The sequence below is a fragment of the Haemorhous mexicanus genome, chromosome 8 (assembly GCF_027477595.1).
Source record: "Haemorhous mexicanus isolate bHaeMex1 chromosome 8, bHaeMex1.pri, whole genome shotgun sequence".
In the NCBI taxonomy this organism is placed as follows: domain Eukaryota; kingdom Metazoa; phylum Chordata; class Aves; order Passeriformes; family Fringillidae; genus Haemorhous; species Haemorhous mexicanus.
This window is the reverse complement of record NC_082348.1, coordinates 19,332,980-19,351,398: the sequence shown is the minus strand read 5'-3', so window position 1 is coordinate 19,351,398 and position 18,419 is coordinate 19,332,980. Positions and strand designations below refer to the sequence as shown.

General features: G+C 38.8%; 1 protein-coding gene across 7 annotated transcripts; it reads left to right on the top strand.

The window, feature by feature from the left end:
• The first annotated feature begins 111 nt into the window (after positions 1-111).
• On the top strand, positions 112-17,939 carry FASTKD1 (FAST kinase domains 1). 7 transcript variants are annotated; one of them, XM_059853055.1, is made up of 16 exons: positions 112-250; positions 3,571-3,657; positions 4,422-4,926; positions 5,294-5,362; positions 6,250-6,375; positions 7,450-7,848; positions 8,964-9,074; positions 10,251-10,382; positions 11,336-11,849; positions 12,571-12,685; positions 13,154-13,282; positions 14,042-14,173; positions 15,148-15,261; positions 15,541-15,682; positions 16,662-16,779; positions 17,778-17,939. In XM_059853055.1, exons 3-16 carry the CDS (start codon positions 4,592-4,594, stop codon positions 17,865-17,867), a joined length of 2,526 nt encoding a protein of 841 aa, XP_059709038.1. In that variant the 5' UTR covers positions 112-250; positions 3,571-3,657; positions 4,422-4,591; the 3' UTR covers positions 17,868-17,939. The 7 variants fall into 7 exon arrangements, with proteins under 7 accessions (XP_059709038.1, XP_059709040.1, XP_059709034.1 ...); XM_059853057.1 differs by lacking the exon at positions 112-250 and adding an exon at positions 1,899-2,038 and having other exon boundaries at positions 11,336-11,822; XM_059853051.1 differs by lacking the exon at positions 112-250 and adding an exon at positions 1,899-2,038.
• The last annotated feature ends 480 nt before the right edge of the window (positions 17,940-18,419 follow it).

The following is an 18,419-nucleotide window of genomic DNA, read 5'->3' as shown; positions in this document are numbered from 1 at the left end:
CCCAGCCCAGCCCGGCGGCGTGGGCCGCTCGCGAGGAGCCCGAGCGACTGGGGGAGGGGCTCCCGCCTCCTCGGGCTCGTCAGCGGCGCTCCGCCCCGCCCGCGGCCCCGCCGCCCCAGGCCCGAGCGGGCGCGGCGCGGGAAGGAGCCGGAGAGGTTGGAGCGCGGCAGGTACACGGGCTCTTTCTAGCCAAACGTGCTCGAGAACAGTGCTGGTCTTCCTCGCCGATGAGCCCGCGAAATGGCCAAGGGTTGGTAAATGAACCGTCCTGCACGGTGCTGGAACCGCGCAGAGTTCCTCCAGCAGTACACCTCGCTAGGGCTTGTAAAGAATTAAAATTGGAATTTTAGGCCAACTGTGGAAAAAAATGATTAACTGATAATAGTATCCCATATGTATGTATTGCAATTCAAAGTTAATGTATCTTAAAATTAAGGAATGAAAATTTATGACGATGCCTACAGTTGTGAGCACCTTCAAAATTTACTGAGACTGGCACTGAAGTAGGTACCTCCTTTGCTGGGTTATAATTCAAACCAATAGGATTTGGGTCAGTAATCACATACATTATGGGAAATAATGGAAGTTATGTGACTCTCTGATGGGAAGTGTCTTAGAAGTAGAAAACCCAATGATCTCCTATGGTTTTACTGGAAAAAAAAACCCAACAAAACCAATTTAAAATGTGAAACTGGCACCTGTGAGTTCTGAAATCCTGAAGAAGCTGGTGAGTGAACATCTGTTCAGTAAATTAACACTGGCTTTAGCACAGCATGCTTTGTTAAATCTTGCTTTCCTCCCCTATGTTTCCAGTTTAAAATGTAACATCATTTTACATAGCATTTTTAATTTGGTTTAGGCATCATTTTATTTTATCCAAATGTACTTCACAAGTCAAAGTGAAAAGTTCAGCATCTTATAAATGAAAAATCTATATGATTTACAGAAGTCCCTTTTATATGAACATGGATTTGTTTTCTGCTACAGTTTTCCTCTCAGATGCCTTGGAATTGTTATGTGAGTTTGTACAAGGCCTGACATTCTTGAAAGGGGTACTTTATGTGCCATCCTTTGAGCTCACCTGACAGGGTTTGGGTCTCACTCTGCTACTTGGATGCCTGTGTAAACTGTAACTGGGGCAGTCTGGAATTTGTTGGCAAGATAATACAGAACCTGTCCTAGTTATAAATTCCACAATTACAAAAATTGTAATTAATCCAGTTTAAAAAAATTACATGCTCTTTTTCTAGAATACCACAGACCTGTGATAAATAATTTAGGTTCTATTCTATTAGTTTGAGTGAGTTCCATATTCATGGGCCTCCAATATATTAGGAAGTGACAGACAAAAACTAAAAACCCAAAACATTTGATAGACAGCTGCAATACAGCTGGTCAGAATTGGTCATGGTCATAGTCCTAGTTCTGGGTTTTGGATAGAATGTAGAGTAATCTGAGATTGTTATCATTCTTTCTGAATGTCTTTGCTGCTATCAATGGTTGTGAGAAAAGGTCCAGAAAGATGACCTGGAGCTATGCGTATTCCACATAAGCAACATACTTCTTGCAAGATATATTAGATTTGTCTCCCAAAACTCATTCGTTTAAAATTTGTTGTTGTTGCAAAACGTTAAAAAATGGTAAAATAAAATAACATTACTTGCACTACAACACAGCCTAGCTCTTCAACTTTACCCTTCTGAACTTTCGTCCCTTTGTGCTTTTCCTTGGCAGGGAAGACTTTTCCCCCCGCTTCAAAATGAATTATAGAAACGTTGCTTTATTTAATATGCAATATTCAGCATAAACCTTGGAGCTTTTTAATTATTATTTTTATTTGCTTCGGAAAGTCTTAACTGGCTGGACTTTTCCCTTTCCCCCTACGCTTCCGGGCAGCTCCGGGGAAATGCCGTGCCTCGGGACATGCGCACGGCGAGTGACAGCGCCGGGGCACGTGGAGTGCTGGGGCCGCCGCCGGCCGCGCCTGGAGGGAGCGGGTCCGGCTGCGGCTCGAAAGCAGGAAGGGTCCCGTGCGAAGGTAAACCGAGAGCTTCTCCTCGGGCCCGCTTCTGCGGAACTGGCACCGCCTCCTTTGCTTTCTCGTTTAACCACGCCGGGCGGTGGAGTTTACCGTGTGACGAGCCCTCGCTGAAGCCAGCGCTGGCAGCCGCTGCCGCCCCGCGCCGGCCGCTAGCTGGGACGTGCCCGGTGCCTCCCGGTGCCGCCCGGTGCCTGCCGGTGCCGCCCGGTGCCGCCCGGTGCCTGCCAGTGCCGCCCGGTGCCTGCCGCCCGCGCGGCGCCTCAGGCGCGCAGGGAGCGCCCCTCAGCGGTGCCCGCGGCCCCCGGAGGCGGGAATCGAGTCTGGCGGCGCGGGTCGCGCCCCTCCTGCGGCGGCTCGGCCCTTCCCGCGCTCTCTCTGGGGCCCTCTGGGTCAGAACTCCCCGCGGTGCCGGAGCAGGTGCGAGCGGGCGGGCCCCCCGCGGGAAGCCGCAGAGCGCCGGCGGTGCGGCGCTAGCGCTCGATCCCGCGTGTTGTATTGCCCGCGGCCGGGCTCACGGGAACTGAGGCGAGCCGGTGCCTGCGCTGCGCAAGCAGCTCTCTTAAGGCTTAGTTACTTAAATCTCTAGTAGTTCTTATACGTGGGGAGTATCCACATTTTCTCCTTTTTGAGAGACTTCCTGGCTCACTGTGTTTTGTAATACAGGCTTGAAAGGGTTTATTGTGTTTCAAGCGACAGAAAACAATTTTAAAGACCTTCTTGTCCTTTTAGTGTGTGTTTTGCATGGTAAGTAGGACATCTTAGAAATAGTTCTTTTAGTAGATCCAAATTTCTCATTTTATTCTATGTAATTGGATTTGACATCCAATGTTTTCTATTGATGAACTTTTTGAAAGCTGCTGGAATTTACTATGATTTTAAATGGTATGAAAGCTTGTGGTAAATCACTTGCATGTGCTCAGTGGAATACAGAAATATTTTGAAGCTTCCTGCAAACTGTTTTAGATAGAGATCCTTGCTCCCCATCAACAGGATAGGCAAGGTCTTCTGCAGCAGGAGAAGGGGAAAGGATGTGTCACGTGGACTTACAGGAAACTGAGTCTGAAGGTTTTTATATTTTCTTCAGGTATCTACTTTATCCTGACTTCTTGCAGCTTAGCTTGCCACTACTGTAGGAAGGAAATTCTTTCTAAAGGTAACTACCATATGAAAAAAATAAAAGCAATATCTGCAAAGGGACTATAAAGCAAATAATTATTATAAAAAGTACTTGAAGTTCTTAATACATAGTATTTGAAAAATTTGTTCCTATTTTTGTATTCTTTCATTTTGAATAGGAAAGAAAAGATTTCTTATTATAGCAGCTAATAAATTAAAATTACTTCATTTTAGCTTTGCTTGTATCTGCCCCAGTGTCAGTGACAGCAGTGTAGTGCAATATGCTGTATAGCTTTTTGTTCTAGGAAGAGGATTGTACAGATGTTAAAGGAAATCCACCTCTATCCATCTTCCTGGAATTATTTCAGTACCTTGCACAGGCTGCACAAATAAGGTTTTTTCTTCCTCAACAGACCTAGTGGGTACTGCTGCCATCACCTTGATAACATTGCACTGATGGAATCATGCCTACAATTGAAGAGCATTCAGGTTTTCTGCAGGTATTGATAATTTTACTTGTTAATGATTATATCTTCTAAAGCAAGACTTCCAGACTTTTCCATGGTCTCTAAGTTCAGGGAACTTGATAAGGCTTCTTTGGTGTACTAAGGTTTTTATCACTAGTGGTTTGTGTACTCCAGCTTGAAATCAATTATGCAGGTTGTAGAACACATAGCTGTTAGAACTCTGTACAAATTGGGGTATATTCTAAGAATGACAATGAATACTTAATAGATATCTTTAGATAAGGCTGTAGCTTCTATTATAGTTTGGAATCAGGTTGCTTTTCTTCAGTGCAATGGCAATTTCATCTGAGGGTGTGTGATTGATCAGTATCCTGTAATACGAAGGTGATCAACCTTCTTGACTAGAGGCCATCTCACTTCATTTTACCACCAATAGTTGTATTTTCTGGCAATTCCTGGACCCCACTTTGGGATTATGGCCTAGTGAAAGCAAGCCTCACGTAGTCATGCAGTGCTGGCTTGTTAAAATCATCAGCTTTTCCTTCTCAGTAGTAGCATTGATAGCACTTGTGACCTTTAAAGGCAGTTTTCTAAATTTGAGAACTTACCAAGTGGACTAACTTCATAGTACTTGTGAGCATGTCAGTGTTCGATGTTGGGAGCTTTTCCATGAGAAGAGTCCAGGCTGTAGGTTCTCCTTAGGTTTTACCTTACTTAGAATATCATGATGTAGAGACACTGATTTTTACTTTGTTGTTGTGACGGAAGTTAAGTGCTTTGATACTTTATCATTTCAGGTACCTCGGAATTGACTTCTTCTTAATACAGTGACCATACAGGATCAAAGAAAAATTGTCTTCTCTTTTTCAAATATTTGAGTTTGTTGTCTGTAACAGCATGGTTTTCTGTGAAAAGTGACAGAAGAATCTTTCTGGACAGTTTAAAGCTTGCTGGTAGGCGCAGCAAAATGCTTTGTTTGAAGCAGGTTTGCTTGTTCACACTGAGACGTTACCAAGCTCGAACTCTGTGTAGTGATCTGCTTTTGAGCCAGATAAATGGCTGCACCCATGAAGATGAAGTGTTCAACCTTGTTGGAAGGAACAAGGCCAGACTTTCTGAAAAGCATGTGGGAATTGCATTGAACATGCTGTGGCAATTGCAAAAGAACAAGCCCTTTCTCTTAAGGACTAGTGACTATGTAAGAAATCACTCCCAGTTCCTTACCCTTTGCGTTTTGGCAGAAAACAAGGTGGAACTCATGGAAGATGAGCTGATAGTGGACATCTTGTATAGCATTCTGAGGTAAAGAGCATTAAATACATTTTGTATTTGGTAATAAAAAGAGAAAGTTCTGTAGTCAGAATTCTGTCTCGTAAGGAGACTGTGACGAGACTGCCCTGCCACCACTTCTGGACTCTTGACTGTGTGACACAGACAGCATAATGTCCTGTGCCTCAGTTTTGGAGATACAGGCAGAACAGATCTGTTTTGCAGTCCCATTAAATATGTTTTATGATTATTATGAATTCTGATTATTCATGCACAAATGTTTACAATCTGTTTGAATGGAGGGAATGATAGAAAAGTAAAACATTGTGATAAATAATGAAAAGACGTATGTCTTATTTCTTTATAACTATTGAAGTAAAACATTGTCTTTGTTTTGAAGGCTCAATGTTGAAGACCATGTTTCTCTAGCAAAACTGCTTGTTACAGAAGCATGGAAAAGATTAGAAAGGCAAGTATTGTCCGTCTGTGCTTTGTGAAAGGTATAAGTTGCAAGCATGGTTTGCTTCATGTGAGGTTACTCAAGAGTTCTCAAAGAGTATGTTTAAAATATAATATGAGTATTTTAAATGCCAGTTGTATTTTTGAAGGTTTTGAAAATTATACAAATTATTTGGTACACAAATGCTTGAGAGATTCAGATGCTGCAACAACAGGGTCCAACTTTTGAGGTTTTGAAATATATTGTCTGTGTAGGTTTATGTGTTTGAAGTGAATTGCAGGTTTTCATATTTACAATTTTACCTCAGTGCTTGCTGTCCAGATCTTAAATGGTTATTAGAACCATGCTTATCTCAATTTTTATAAAACATTTTGTGTTTAAACAGCAACATTTTCCCTTTGTGCATTTTGTTGTTGTATTTTGTTGTCTTTTGACTCCTTTTTGGAGGAGGGATATTGTAGTTTCCACTCTTTAACCTTGGGGTAATGGCAGAACTGAGTGTCAGCCTTGGCACCAGCATCACAGGATTGCCTCCTCTTAATATGTGGAGGATCTTGAAGTACATACATACAGTGTGGCTAGAAAACAAAATTATATTCAACTAATAAATTGCTTACATTATTTTATCCATTTGACATAATTGCTTGAGAATATAATCTTTATAGAGTCCTCAGGCTGGTTAAGTGAAGGACAACTAATTCTTGTAGAATTCCATATACACAACATGCTTTAATATGAAACACCTAGATTTTTTGCTTAGATGCTTTGTTTCCCTGTTTTGTATTTTGGCTATAACCTTGGTTTTAATAGATTTGTTAAAAAAGATTTTTGTCTTTAATTATTGACTAGAAATAAAAGGTAGATATCCTATCTGACTGTCTTTAATGTCTTGACAGGCTTAGTTTGCCTGCTTTGTCTAAATTCGCTCTGTGCTTATACAAGCAACACAGGCACTTCAGTCCCATAATTGGCCAAGTAGCTCATATTGTGGACATGAAACTGGATTCTATAAAGGATCTAAGGTAAGTGTCAGAAGCAGAAGAAGAAAAATGTTGCAGTTACTGGTCTGTCTTTTCTGAAGACTTTCCCTTTTTCTCTGCTGGAGTTATTTTGCTTCAATTGGGGGTTTGTGGGAAAGAAGTGTTTTGTATTTGTGCATTGATTGACAAGAGAATGCATTTTCCCAATGTCTTTACAAAGAATTTCCTTATAACCAGTCTAAATGATTGAAATTACATCTTGATGGTTTAGTTTATAGAAATTTAATTAATTTCCACTGTTCTACTTACAGTACAGCAGATATTTACAATCAATGTTACCCTGATTCTAAACATGGACTTTTTTTTGTAATTTAGAGGCTATTGACTCACCAGAAGATGTTTTTCTCCCCTTTTTCTCCCTTGACATTAATAATTTCTCTACCATGACATGTCTTTGTTAACAGCAGTAGGGGTTTTAAAACAATATTGTGTTTACTTATCTTCAGGGCATTGTTTTTCTGGTCAAGCTGAATTAATAAATTCTCTTGCTAGCATGTCTAGCACTTTACCTTCATATTTAAACTACTTTAAACGTAGCTCTAGTTAAAGAAGACCAAGCTCATTTTTTTCTTGTTTCTGTTCACCTGGGGTTGTTACAACAAGGCTTCTCTTTCTTTCTTCTGCTTTATATAGCAGCAGCAGTCCCAACTCTGATTTTTTTCAGATGTGAGGAGCCTGCTTACGAAACTCCTTGGACAGGACTGTATTTCTTTACTGAAATTGCTTTGTCTATGGTCGTTTTATTCCCTTAGCAAATATGAATCAGGCAAATCAGGGTCTTGCCTTAAGCAAACGCTTTTATCATGTGTAACTTGGTAAGAGATGGCTGAAACATTCTAATCATTTCATAAGTTCACTGACAGCAGAATCTTTGCTTTAGTAGGATAAATGGTTTTACTCATCCATGTTTTCTGGAATAGATTTAAAATTCTTTTTGCAGAGAAGCCAACAACACCTCAACCACCATTAATTTCTTTTTGCACTTCATTTAATAAATAGGAAATGTATTGCTTACTATGTTCAACGTGTAAATAGGAAACCGTTTCAATTTTTTAGGATCTTGTCAGTTTTGATGATGACCATATCTGAAGTGATCACAGAGAGTTTTCGAGATCGATTGCTACACAAGGCTGAGCAGCTCTTAGAAGAAGAGCATGAGGTCCACTTCAACTATGCCAGAAGAATACTACAGTTTCTTCAAAATGTTAAACTGAAATATCATCCAATGCTACAAAAATGCAACAGAATTTTCCTTAAAAGTGCCTCCCATCTTGATGTACACAATATTAGTCATATTTTTGGACTGTATGAGCAGCTGGGTTTTGACAATGCTGAATTTCGCTTGATTGCTAAACAGCTGCTATCTGAAGCTATAGATGATTATTATGATCCTGAAGAATTTGTGAAATTATTTTTTTCTCTTGGGCCTATGGCAGGATCCAAGGTTAGAGAAAGGTAAGTTTATTAATCATTTTGTCTTATACATGTATTCTTACACAGAAATTAAAAATGTACCCGTGTTTGGAAGAATTTCTGAGGCCATCTGTGAGCTGAGCCTTAGGTTTCCTGGTTGTAACAGTGTAGCAGTGGATGATTTCATCATGGAAACACTGTCAAAGCAGTATGTTTTATTAAGAAGTTGAATCAGATCCCTCAATTAAGGGGGGTGTGGATGCTGTTATGCAAGGCCATCCTGTAGCTCTGTCTCTTAGATTACAGCCTTCCTTTCACACTGGGTGGTAGTAACAACATGTCTGTCTTTCTCCTGAGAAATATATGCAGTGATATGTGATATTTTCCTTTTTAAGACTGTCAGTAGCTGAAAAAGCCTGAGTCTTGTCCTATACTAGACTGCTGACATCCTGTTCTTTATGAAAGAGCGTCATCAGGGAACACTTCAGCATTTTTTTAGAGCATAGTATTGTGTGACACTTTTTTTTTTTCTCTGCCTGTTTTTCTTGTGCCACAAAATCCTTTTTAGGGGTGATATTACTCATGGGTCTCTCAAAGCCTGCAGTTCTAGGCAGAATTTTCTGTATTAATTACAATGAGTCATATTTTCATACTTCTCTTCATGAACATTTCCTTTATTCAGAGATTTGCTGCAAACCTGTTGGTTTTGCCATAGCTGATTTAGTTCCAAAAGCTTTTCTTCTTTTTTTTTTTTAATTTATATTGTTTGTGATAAACATTGGCTTTAATTACCACAGAACCAGTTCAGTTCATGTTTGATTCTGTTATCTGTAGCTTGCTGATTGATCATGAATTGTTCTGTGTCTTACAGTACCTTCCCTATTTGTCTACTTTCAGAATTGTTGGACTTGCTGTTTTCTAGCATCAGAACAATATGCACTGATCCAACACACTCACACCCCTTTATCTGTGCTAGACAGATCAGCTGTTTAGAAGAAAAGTCCACAGAACAAAAGTCTCTAGTTTGGGAGAATTCTGCTTCCAGAAATATTCTTTGGTTCTTTTCCTCATAGGTAAAGAAAATGGCTGCAACCTCTGACTGTTTGCCAGAGATTTTCAACTGTTTTTCATTGGAAAATATGTCTTTTCCTCTTTAGATTGCTGGTAACTGCAGTAAACATGGCAGAAGAGTTTAGCAGTCACCAAGTATTGATTATACTGAAGACTTTGCGGAAAATGAAGTGCAGAAATTCTCATCTACTCAAAAAGTAATGGTTTTGATATTACTAAGAAGTTAGATTCTCTAGGTACACTTCCATTTAGTGTGGAAAACTTTGGCATATCCAGTAAGTTAGGAGCAGTGGGTGCATCACTTGCACACAAGTGCTTATACACTATAACTTATTGACTATTACAGATTCTAGAATTTTGCAGCTTGACCTAGAAGGCAACCCTAATTGAGGCAATTTAGGAATTTCAAAGAAAGGCATTTCATCCTTACCAAGTTACTGTTTTATAGCATCTGTCTAATTTACAAATATGTGATCCTGTTGCAGTAAACTTAACAGTTACTGTGAACTTGTGAGAGTGCAAATGAAATGTGTTAAGTTGCAGAGAACATATCCTGTCTTGGAGATACTGTTACTTTTGTGAATTGTTTGTTCAAAAGTCACTGTGTCCTATTTTGGACTATTAAAGCTTGTGTTTTTTAGAACCTGGGCCACATTTTCTGCAGTTTTGAACTGAAAACTATTTATAGGGAGGGGTAGTGTCTGTCATACAGTGATGGAAAAGAAGTTGATGTTTTAGGCACAGAAGATGTAGCATTAGATATGTCAGAGATACAGCTAAGTGCAGGTCGTGAACAGTTATTGGATTGAAGGTACTTGTATGAATCAAATAGATCTTTGAAAGAAAAAGGACCTACTTGTGTTCTGTGGCACAAAGGGATACTAAAAGGAAGGTCAGGTGAATTGATGCCTTTTCTTCCCGAGTCTCACTGTCTAAAGAAGGTCTTAAGGTATTATCTTTCCCTACAAATCTATCCCCCTCTGCACCTTTGGACCAACAGAGCTGTAGCAACGACTGTTAGGTGAGTGTGGTGATGCTGGAGCTGCTGATGCTGTTCTAGTTTATGTTCCTGGTCCACTCTAAATTTAACTGATTGTGAAATTTGCAACAGAAATTAGTAGTGTGAAGTAGCTGATTCGTTGCGATGACTTTAATTTTTGTTGTGTGACTTTAACTTTGCAATTCAGTTAGTGGAGAATAGTGCTCTAAGTGGAATAGTGTCAAAATCAATGTGGCGACTACTGCAGGTGTGTAAAACCCTCCACACAGGTACTGTGCATCACAAGACACCTCCATTTCATGTGGCATGTTGGAGTTTGCAGTATCTTTTGTATTAGCTTAATGCCATGTAATCTTTTCCTCTTTGTGTTTAGAATGGCTTCTGTTCTGCACAAACACTTGGACAGCTATCATGTATTACAGTTGGTAAAGTTAACACAGTACTTGGTGGTGTTGCATTGCCAGGATCTGGAGCTGTTTACCAAACTAAAAATGTTACTATTAGGGTAAGTGTGTATTCTTGGAAATGTAGCTATTTGAGTTTTAACAGTTCTCTACTTAAAATTTTAAATAGCAGGCTAAGATGTTAGTGTTTTGTTCCCATAAAATATGAAGAAGTAACAAACTGTTACAAGTATTTGATTTACTAAACATGTAAATCAGATGATGGAAGGTAGATATTGTCTTGACTATAAACCCAGCAGTATCTGCTAATATATATGATACCTTTTAAAAATATTTTTCCCTTTTTCTTCTGACCACTGTAATATAATGATGTTGAAACGTCAATAAATTTTGATTGATATTTGATAGGATGGGTAGATATTAATATTGTATTTGATGTTTGGCAGAAGAAGTAAGGAAAAGGAGACAGAATGCCTTGGCTGGGACAAGTGAAAGTGGGCACAGAAGTACTCTTTTGATTGAAGAACTGTCCAGGTAGTTCTTAGGCTTCTACAGAACAACAGAAAGTTAGACAATAGATCTTGCTTTGATTGCTTAGCCTCTATGGGAATGTAATGCCTTAGCTGTATTTTTTTTTTGGTGGATGATGTCTTCATGTTCCTCAGACTCCTCGAAACCTGGTGCTCCCTTGGACAGAAATTACAGAAATTAACCAGGCCCATAAACCCAGAGATAACCTTGACAAATGTGGACCTTCTGGCCTTCCTAAGAACTTCTGTGTTTATCAGTAGCAGGTGGAGTCTAACCAGCTGACTGAGCTGCTCACTTCTTCCCCTTCTTCAGTTTTGAATAAATTAGAATGAAGAAGTTAATCTCACTGAAAAAAAGATGTGTGGATTTCTGCCAAGTCATTAATATTCTTCTTATTTTATATTTGATGTGCAGCTTTTGACTTCCAAGTTAGAAGATTCAAGCATAAATTTTTTTTTTGTTTTGTTTAAATATTTGCACTTTGTAACTACTGATGGACTTTTTATTTCTATCTCTCTTCCAGTTATTTAAAATCTAGTGTGATACCTGCTGATACTGCAGCTGTAATTCGTGTTCTGGCCATGCTTCCTTCTTTCCAAGTGGAGGAAATGATTATAAACAAAGCAGCAGCAGTTTTGCCTCAATGCAGACTCCATCATTTGAATTGCATTGCTACAGCTCTTGTCAAGTGGAATCATCATGGCCAGTTTCACTGGCAAAACAGCTCTGAGCTATGTGCCAAGCTTCTGCAAAAACTAAATGACTGTGGATTGCAGAGGCTTCAGAAAGCCAACAACTTAAATCTTCTGCTGGAAGAGCTTCCATATGTGAATGGAGAGTGGTTTGAAGAAGTCCTGAGTGAGGAAACTCTGGCCATGTGTCGACACTTGATAGATCAAATAACATGGGCAAATGTTTTACCCTTGTCTTTTTTCCTCATAAAATCAGAGCACCGTTGTCCTGCGTTGTTTGACAGAATAGCATCTGTGACTGTTGAAAATATAGAAAAGGTGTCCCAGTTTTTCCTTCTATCCACTGTGAGTTTTTCAGTAGGAAAGGACACATTAGTAGTTGATGTGTTTCAGAGCACAATCCACAAATGTTTTTAAGAGTTTTCTTTAGTATAGCTGATTTGGACATCATTTTTTTGTGCTCACTTAAAGCTGTTTTACTTCTATGTGTATAAATTTGCACTTATCATTAATTTTCATTTCTTTTTTATTGTTCATTCAGTGTTAGGTCAGCCATAATCATTTACATTCAACTTTACATTTGACCATCTTAATTTTTTTTTAACTTCTTGATAAATAGTGACATCACATGGTGAATATTTTAACAGTATTCATTGTTCTGGGGATTTCCCCAATAGCCTGTCTATTTGGTCATAATTACTCTTTTTTCTCTACTAACTTTTTTCTTATTCTCAATCTCATGTTCATATAAATCTTCAATTTTATTCTGTTGCAATTTAGTTTCTTTAAGAACATTTAATGCAAAACCTTCTTAAAAGGTTCTTTAAGTGTATAGAAACACTTGGATCACCTATATGAAATAAATTTGAAGTTTTAGTTGTGGCTACAATTTTAACAATTTTATTTTTTTGTTATTTTCGCCAATAAAAGTTGGCCAAAGGAAAAAAAAATAGTTCGTCTACTCCTAAATCTCTAAATTCTGAATTAATTATAAAGCTTTTCGTTATTATAAAGCTATAGTAGGCTATTTTGCAGTAACTTGATTTAGGATGTCTTTTTTTTTCAGATTCCCCCCTCTGAAATCTATTTTATTCTCTTCCTTTTCTCTGCTTTGAATTATGACCCTCCTGAAAATGAAGAATTCTTTAAGAGTTGTATCCAGCATCTTACTTCTAACTTGAGTAAGTGCAGTAGACAAAGATTTTTACTAAATGAAAATGAGAATAGAATGGTACTTTCATTAAACAAAGAAAAGGTAAGTATGTTGCTGCTAATACTGGGTTAAACCATGGGGTTAAACCATGACAAATATTCGGTTTTGGGTTTTGTTTCACCTGTTAAAAATGACTGTTGATTAGGGACTAGCAAAGAATTTTTTGGCATAGTAAAATGAAAGTGAAAATTCCGATTATTTCACTGTGCTGTTACTGGATAGAACTGTTGTGTTCCCCAAGGAATCATCATTTGGGAAGAGGATACATTTTGTAATTCATGACAAAGAAATAATTAATATTGTGGAGGAAGCCTGTATGGATTTGGGTTGTACAATAAGAGGGAAAATCAGATGATTTGAAAGGCCAGGGAAAGGGCATTGCAAATCCTTTCAGCTTTGTCATGTGTTAATATGGGTTTCTCTCTGGTTTTTCAAGGTCATCTTGAAACTCATCACTTGGTGCTGCTTGCTCATGTTTTGGCAATGGCTGGGTATTTTCCTCCAGTTCTGATCACGATGATATTTAATATTTCTTTCCTAAGCAAATTGGATGCTCAACTTAAAGGTAGCTATCTAACTTTTGATGAATTTGATTGTGTAGCATTTGGCATCAAATGCAATTTGGACTTACTTATGACTTGAGATATAGAATTACTCTTTAAACGATTCTGGTTTTGGGAAAGACACCTTCTTTATAATATTGTCCTAGATTGAGTGCTAAAAGGGCAGGAATGAACAAAAATATGTTCTTTGCTTTAAAAGTACAGACCTGTATTGCAGATGAGACAGAGTAATATAAACCAAATTTTATAGTCAACTTAATGCACTCAGTATTTAACAGTTCTTCAGTTTTATTGGAAATAAAATTACCTGACTGTGGCGTTTATTACTAGAAGTAGTCACAAAGCTGAAGGAATTATGTGGGATTCTTGTCTGCAGGAAATATATCCTACCTGTTCTTCTCTCTAAATAAGAGACTGACTGTTTGACTGTTCATTCCTCTCTACCTCTACGTTGTTCATTATCGATGTACTCTTGCCATTTTGCCCTCAACTACTTAATTAAATTTACACAATAGAAGCAATTTCTGTCTCCTGTCTTGCTGTTTTTCTTAATGTTGAGCAGAACTGTGTTTTTTTCATTTATTTTCTTGGATTTTGAGAACCTTTCTAAAATTCTGCAGCATGAGTTTTATAAATGCCATAGTATACAGATATTTCTAGTAAAAGATTCAGAGGTTACCGTTTAGTTCAATTTGTTTGATTTTTCACATTTCAGTTCACACATTTCTGTGTTGTTGTTTTTTTGGTTTTCTTTTAATCAGTCCTGCCAGATACAGTGAAGCAGAGGGTCCACTCGAGCCTCATGAAATTGAACAGAGCAGTCTGTCTGGAATGCCCAGAGTTTCACATCCCTTGGTTTCATGAGCCATACTGCCAGCGTGTCTTTCATAACAGTAAGTAATTTAGGACAGGAAAAACTGCCCTTGTTACCCATAATAGTCTGTTTTTTTAGGAGTATACTAGATGTTTCTTCTAAAAATGCCATACTGACACTAGCACACAATAGAAGGCACAGCCCTCTCTGCTGAGCATTTAGTAGTGCAACACTTACTAGTGCAATTGGGAGCAAACTGGTTTTCCTTGTGAGAATTAATGTAGTAGAGATGGGATATTTCTGCAGAGAAATTAAAATTTAAATACACAGAAACAGTGTATATGGCATGAAGGATGGGAAGGCAGGAAGAAGATCATTCTGTACCGGAGGAGCTGGGTCATTTTGCTCCCTGCTTCACTTACAAAACTGAACATTTTGACTTAAATTTTTCAAGGTAAACATTTTTACTGCCTTCTTTTGAACTTGATCCTTCCTTTTTCTTCACAAGAATTAAGATCCATCAGGGATGAGAGAAGTAGGCTAGTGATCAAGTGTAATCAATTCAGAATCCATCTAATGCAAACACAGATCTCCTCCACTAATTCTCATGGGGAGATCTGCTGTGCTATCCACAGAACTCAGCTACTTTGTCTCTAAGACTGAAGATGTTTGATGGAGCAAGGTGTTAACCTACAATGGACAGAGAAGTGGCAGATAGTGGGGTATGGCTAAGGTGAGTGAATACATGTCTAAACATAACTAAAAGCAAACAAAATCCACCAGGTGAAACCTAAAACTGGAGGTTTTGTAGTATGTGAATGAAAAAATCCTGGGATCTAAACTCTGGATTTGAAATTTACTTAATAGCATGCACCTGCCACTTTCTAGCTAAAATATGATCACTTTGTCTCTGAATTATGATGGAATAGCACTTGGGATCTGTGGAAAAGATTTAATTCAGTAGCCTGGCTGTCAAAAATACAATGTCTCAAAGCACTGTTTTCAGAATTTTTGGAAGTTTTGATGTATGAATTCTTTTTTTTGTCTTTGTAGGCATGAGCCAAATAAATCCACAGCGACAGCATATTCACAGAATGCTGACAGAGATCTTAGGAGGGAGCCATTACTCGAGAGCATCTGTTCTCACACCATACTGCTATGAAATAGGTGAGAAGTTAATACTCTAAAAATTGTTATGAAGTCCTTTCATATCATTCTTATTACCAAGATTAGGAGGCTCCTGGTCATATGGCCCCAAAATAACACAAGATATTGCAAAGAAGAAATTGTTGTATAAAATACAGTTTCCAAAATGATCTTTATAGTATAAATAATGGTGGGTATCTCTAATTATGGCTATCAGTTTTTCTAGAGGAAAACATTGTACAGATCAAATGATTTCATTTTTATTTTGTCAGTAAACAGATTTTTTTTGTTTTCTGGCAGATTTTGAGTGTGTCCTGGATGTAAATAAAAAGCCTCTTTCCTATATGGCTCAGAATATAGCTTTGAGTGGTATGGGGGGAATACACTTGAGACATCACATCGAGGATGAAGGGACAAAGGCTCTGCCACCAGGAGCTCAAAGGTCAGTACACTGAATTCTAGCACATTAGCTCTTCCAAGCTTACATCCAGTTTAGACTGGGTTTTTGATGTTCAGGTCCTAATGTTCTGTTCCTTTTTCCAAAGTCTAATGAGGTTTAGCCTTCTGGGGTGTGGTGGGTTAGCCACAGCTGCTCCCTCCCTTTTGAATGGCACGGCTCATGCCCCTGCAGTGTGATGGGGGAGAGAATGTGGAGGGTAACAGCAAGGAAGAAAACTCCTGGGTTGCAATTTAGACAGTTTAAGAAGTGGAGAGGAAAAAAAGGGGGAGGGAGAAACAAAGCAATCGATGGCCATGCAGTCATTCACCCACAGCAGACGTGTGCCAGAGCAATGGCTGTGTGGGATCAAGTCCCCTCTGCTTTACTGCTGAGCATGATGTTGTATGGTGTGAGACACCACTTCAGGCAGCTGAGGTTCCCTCCCAGCTGTGTCCCTTGCTCTTGTCAATGCAGCGTGCGTGCACTGTGGGCACAGGGGGAGAAACAGGGAAGGCCTTGATGCTGTGCAAGTGCTTTTCAGCAGTAGCCATGATATTGGTGTGTTATTGACAGTTCTGGTCACAAGTTCAAAACACAGCATCATACCAACTGGTATGAAGAAAAGTACCTCCATCCAAGCCAAACCCAGTACAGGTTCTTGACATGTGTTTCATGAGATTGGAATACTGTTTTCCACCCACTTTTTCAAATGCAAGCCTTGAAAATGCTGGTTAGCTGTTTTAACCATTGGAACAAAAACAGGTGCAGGAAGAAAATGCTCTTTCTGAATTCAAGTATCTCTAGATAAATAGGAGGAAAACGTTTTGTCTCATTCCAGGGAGTTGTTTAATTTTTGTTTTCTGAGACTTGCTAGGTTTTAGTCTTGCTGTAACTATCAATACTGAACTAGAACTATCACTTCTTACTATTCAGGTAGGACCTGAATAGAAGGGAAGTAAATGCACATTTTTACTGTTTGCAGAATTGCTTTGGAATTTCTTGATTCAAAAGCTTTCAGCAAAGATTATTCACGTCATCTGAAAGGAGAACCTGCAGTGAAGAAGCGACACCTGGAAATGCTGGGGTACCGAGTCGTTCAGGTGAGCAGTCAGCAATACTTTGTGTCCTTTCTGGATTGTATCAGCAGTGCCAAATGAGCCATTTTCCTCACAACAGATTTAAGACAGTTTTATCTTTAAAAGCACCTACTGAGAGAGAGCAATTTTTGTAGTTGGGGGAAGCTCTAAGCTGTTCTCAAAATGATGTAAGGACTTCACTGAACTCACACCTTCTCTGAAAGAGGGTGAAGCAAAGCTGAAATCAAAAGGTCCCAGTCTGACCTTACTGCAGGCAAACTAGCAATCTCATTGTAGCCTGAGTAAAGGAGAAAAAGTCAAATGAGAGTTTCACTTTAACTCACTGAAGATTTCTATGGTAGAAAAAGATTGAACATACCTTCCTTGAGTGATCAGACAATTTGGCAGCTGCCAGACAGGGTATGGATGCTGTTTGTCTGCTTCAATGATAGTGCTGTGACAGGGAACACTAGAGGCCAGACATAATTCACCACCAGCACTGAAACATTTGGGAAATGGAGATTCATTAATGCAGAGGCTCCTATATATTTAATTACTCACCTAACCTAATTTTAGATAGAATCCTTCTTTAAGCTTAAATTTTGTTAGTTGGGTTTTTTTTAAACAGAATAATCATTCTTTTTCATGTTATACTACTGATACACCATTCCAGTCTGCTGCATTAGCATTACAAACTACAGTGACCTGGGATTTTTCTCTCAATTTGGGTTTTAAAAGAGGGGAGGGTGTAATGGAGTTGTCACAGCCTATATTGTGTGGGCATCTGGTTTGTATCTCTGCAACTATGCTGTTTTTTGGAAGCAGACTGACTGTACTTACATAAAGGAGAATCTTACAAGAAGAAATGGATCTTTTCAGTATTAGAGCAAGACAGGCTTTTGGAAGGACACAGGTGGTAAATATCTTCAAGTGAAGAACATCAGATATCGGAGAGACTTTTCTTTGCTCTTATGTGGCTTATAGCAATGTTAAAAGTCAGTTTGTACCATTCTGTTCCACAGATTCCTCACTTTGAATGGAATTCTATGGTTCTGTCAACAAAAAGTGAACAGCTGGAATACCTGAGACAGCAGCTGTATGGAATACAGTGATACCAGACACCCAGTCTGAAGTACTTTTATAAAAACAGTTTATGTATCATTAAACATCTTGTAATCCTGGAATACTGAAGTTTCAAAAACCTATTCGTCTGTATCAGCTGGGCCAAGGCTTGCCAAAGTCATCATTTGTAAGGAGATTTAATCCTTATTTTGTTAGGGATTGCAAAAGGCAGGTCACAGTGGGCTGGGAAGATGTGATAAGGATGCCTAAAATTTCTCATTATCTGGAAGATATTACAAGCACATGAATCTGGCAGTTTTGCAATCAAATTACATTATTATTTCCTAAATAAATAGCACAGAGGCTTAGCCAGACATAAAACTCTCCACAGAAAAAATTGGAAATACTGTTGACTAGGAGAGTGGAGTCACCAATCTACTGGAAACTATGTTTGTCCTCCACTATGTGACAGAATGAGCAGTTAGGAATCAAACAGTATCTGTACTCTGAAACCAAGAAACTGAAATACAGATTTTCTAAGAATAGGGCTGCTTTTAGAGCCATTCAGTTTCCATTCTCAGAACAGAGCTACTGTAGGGAAC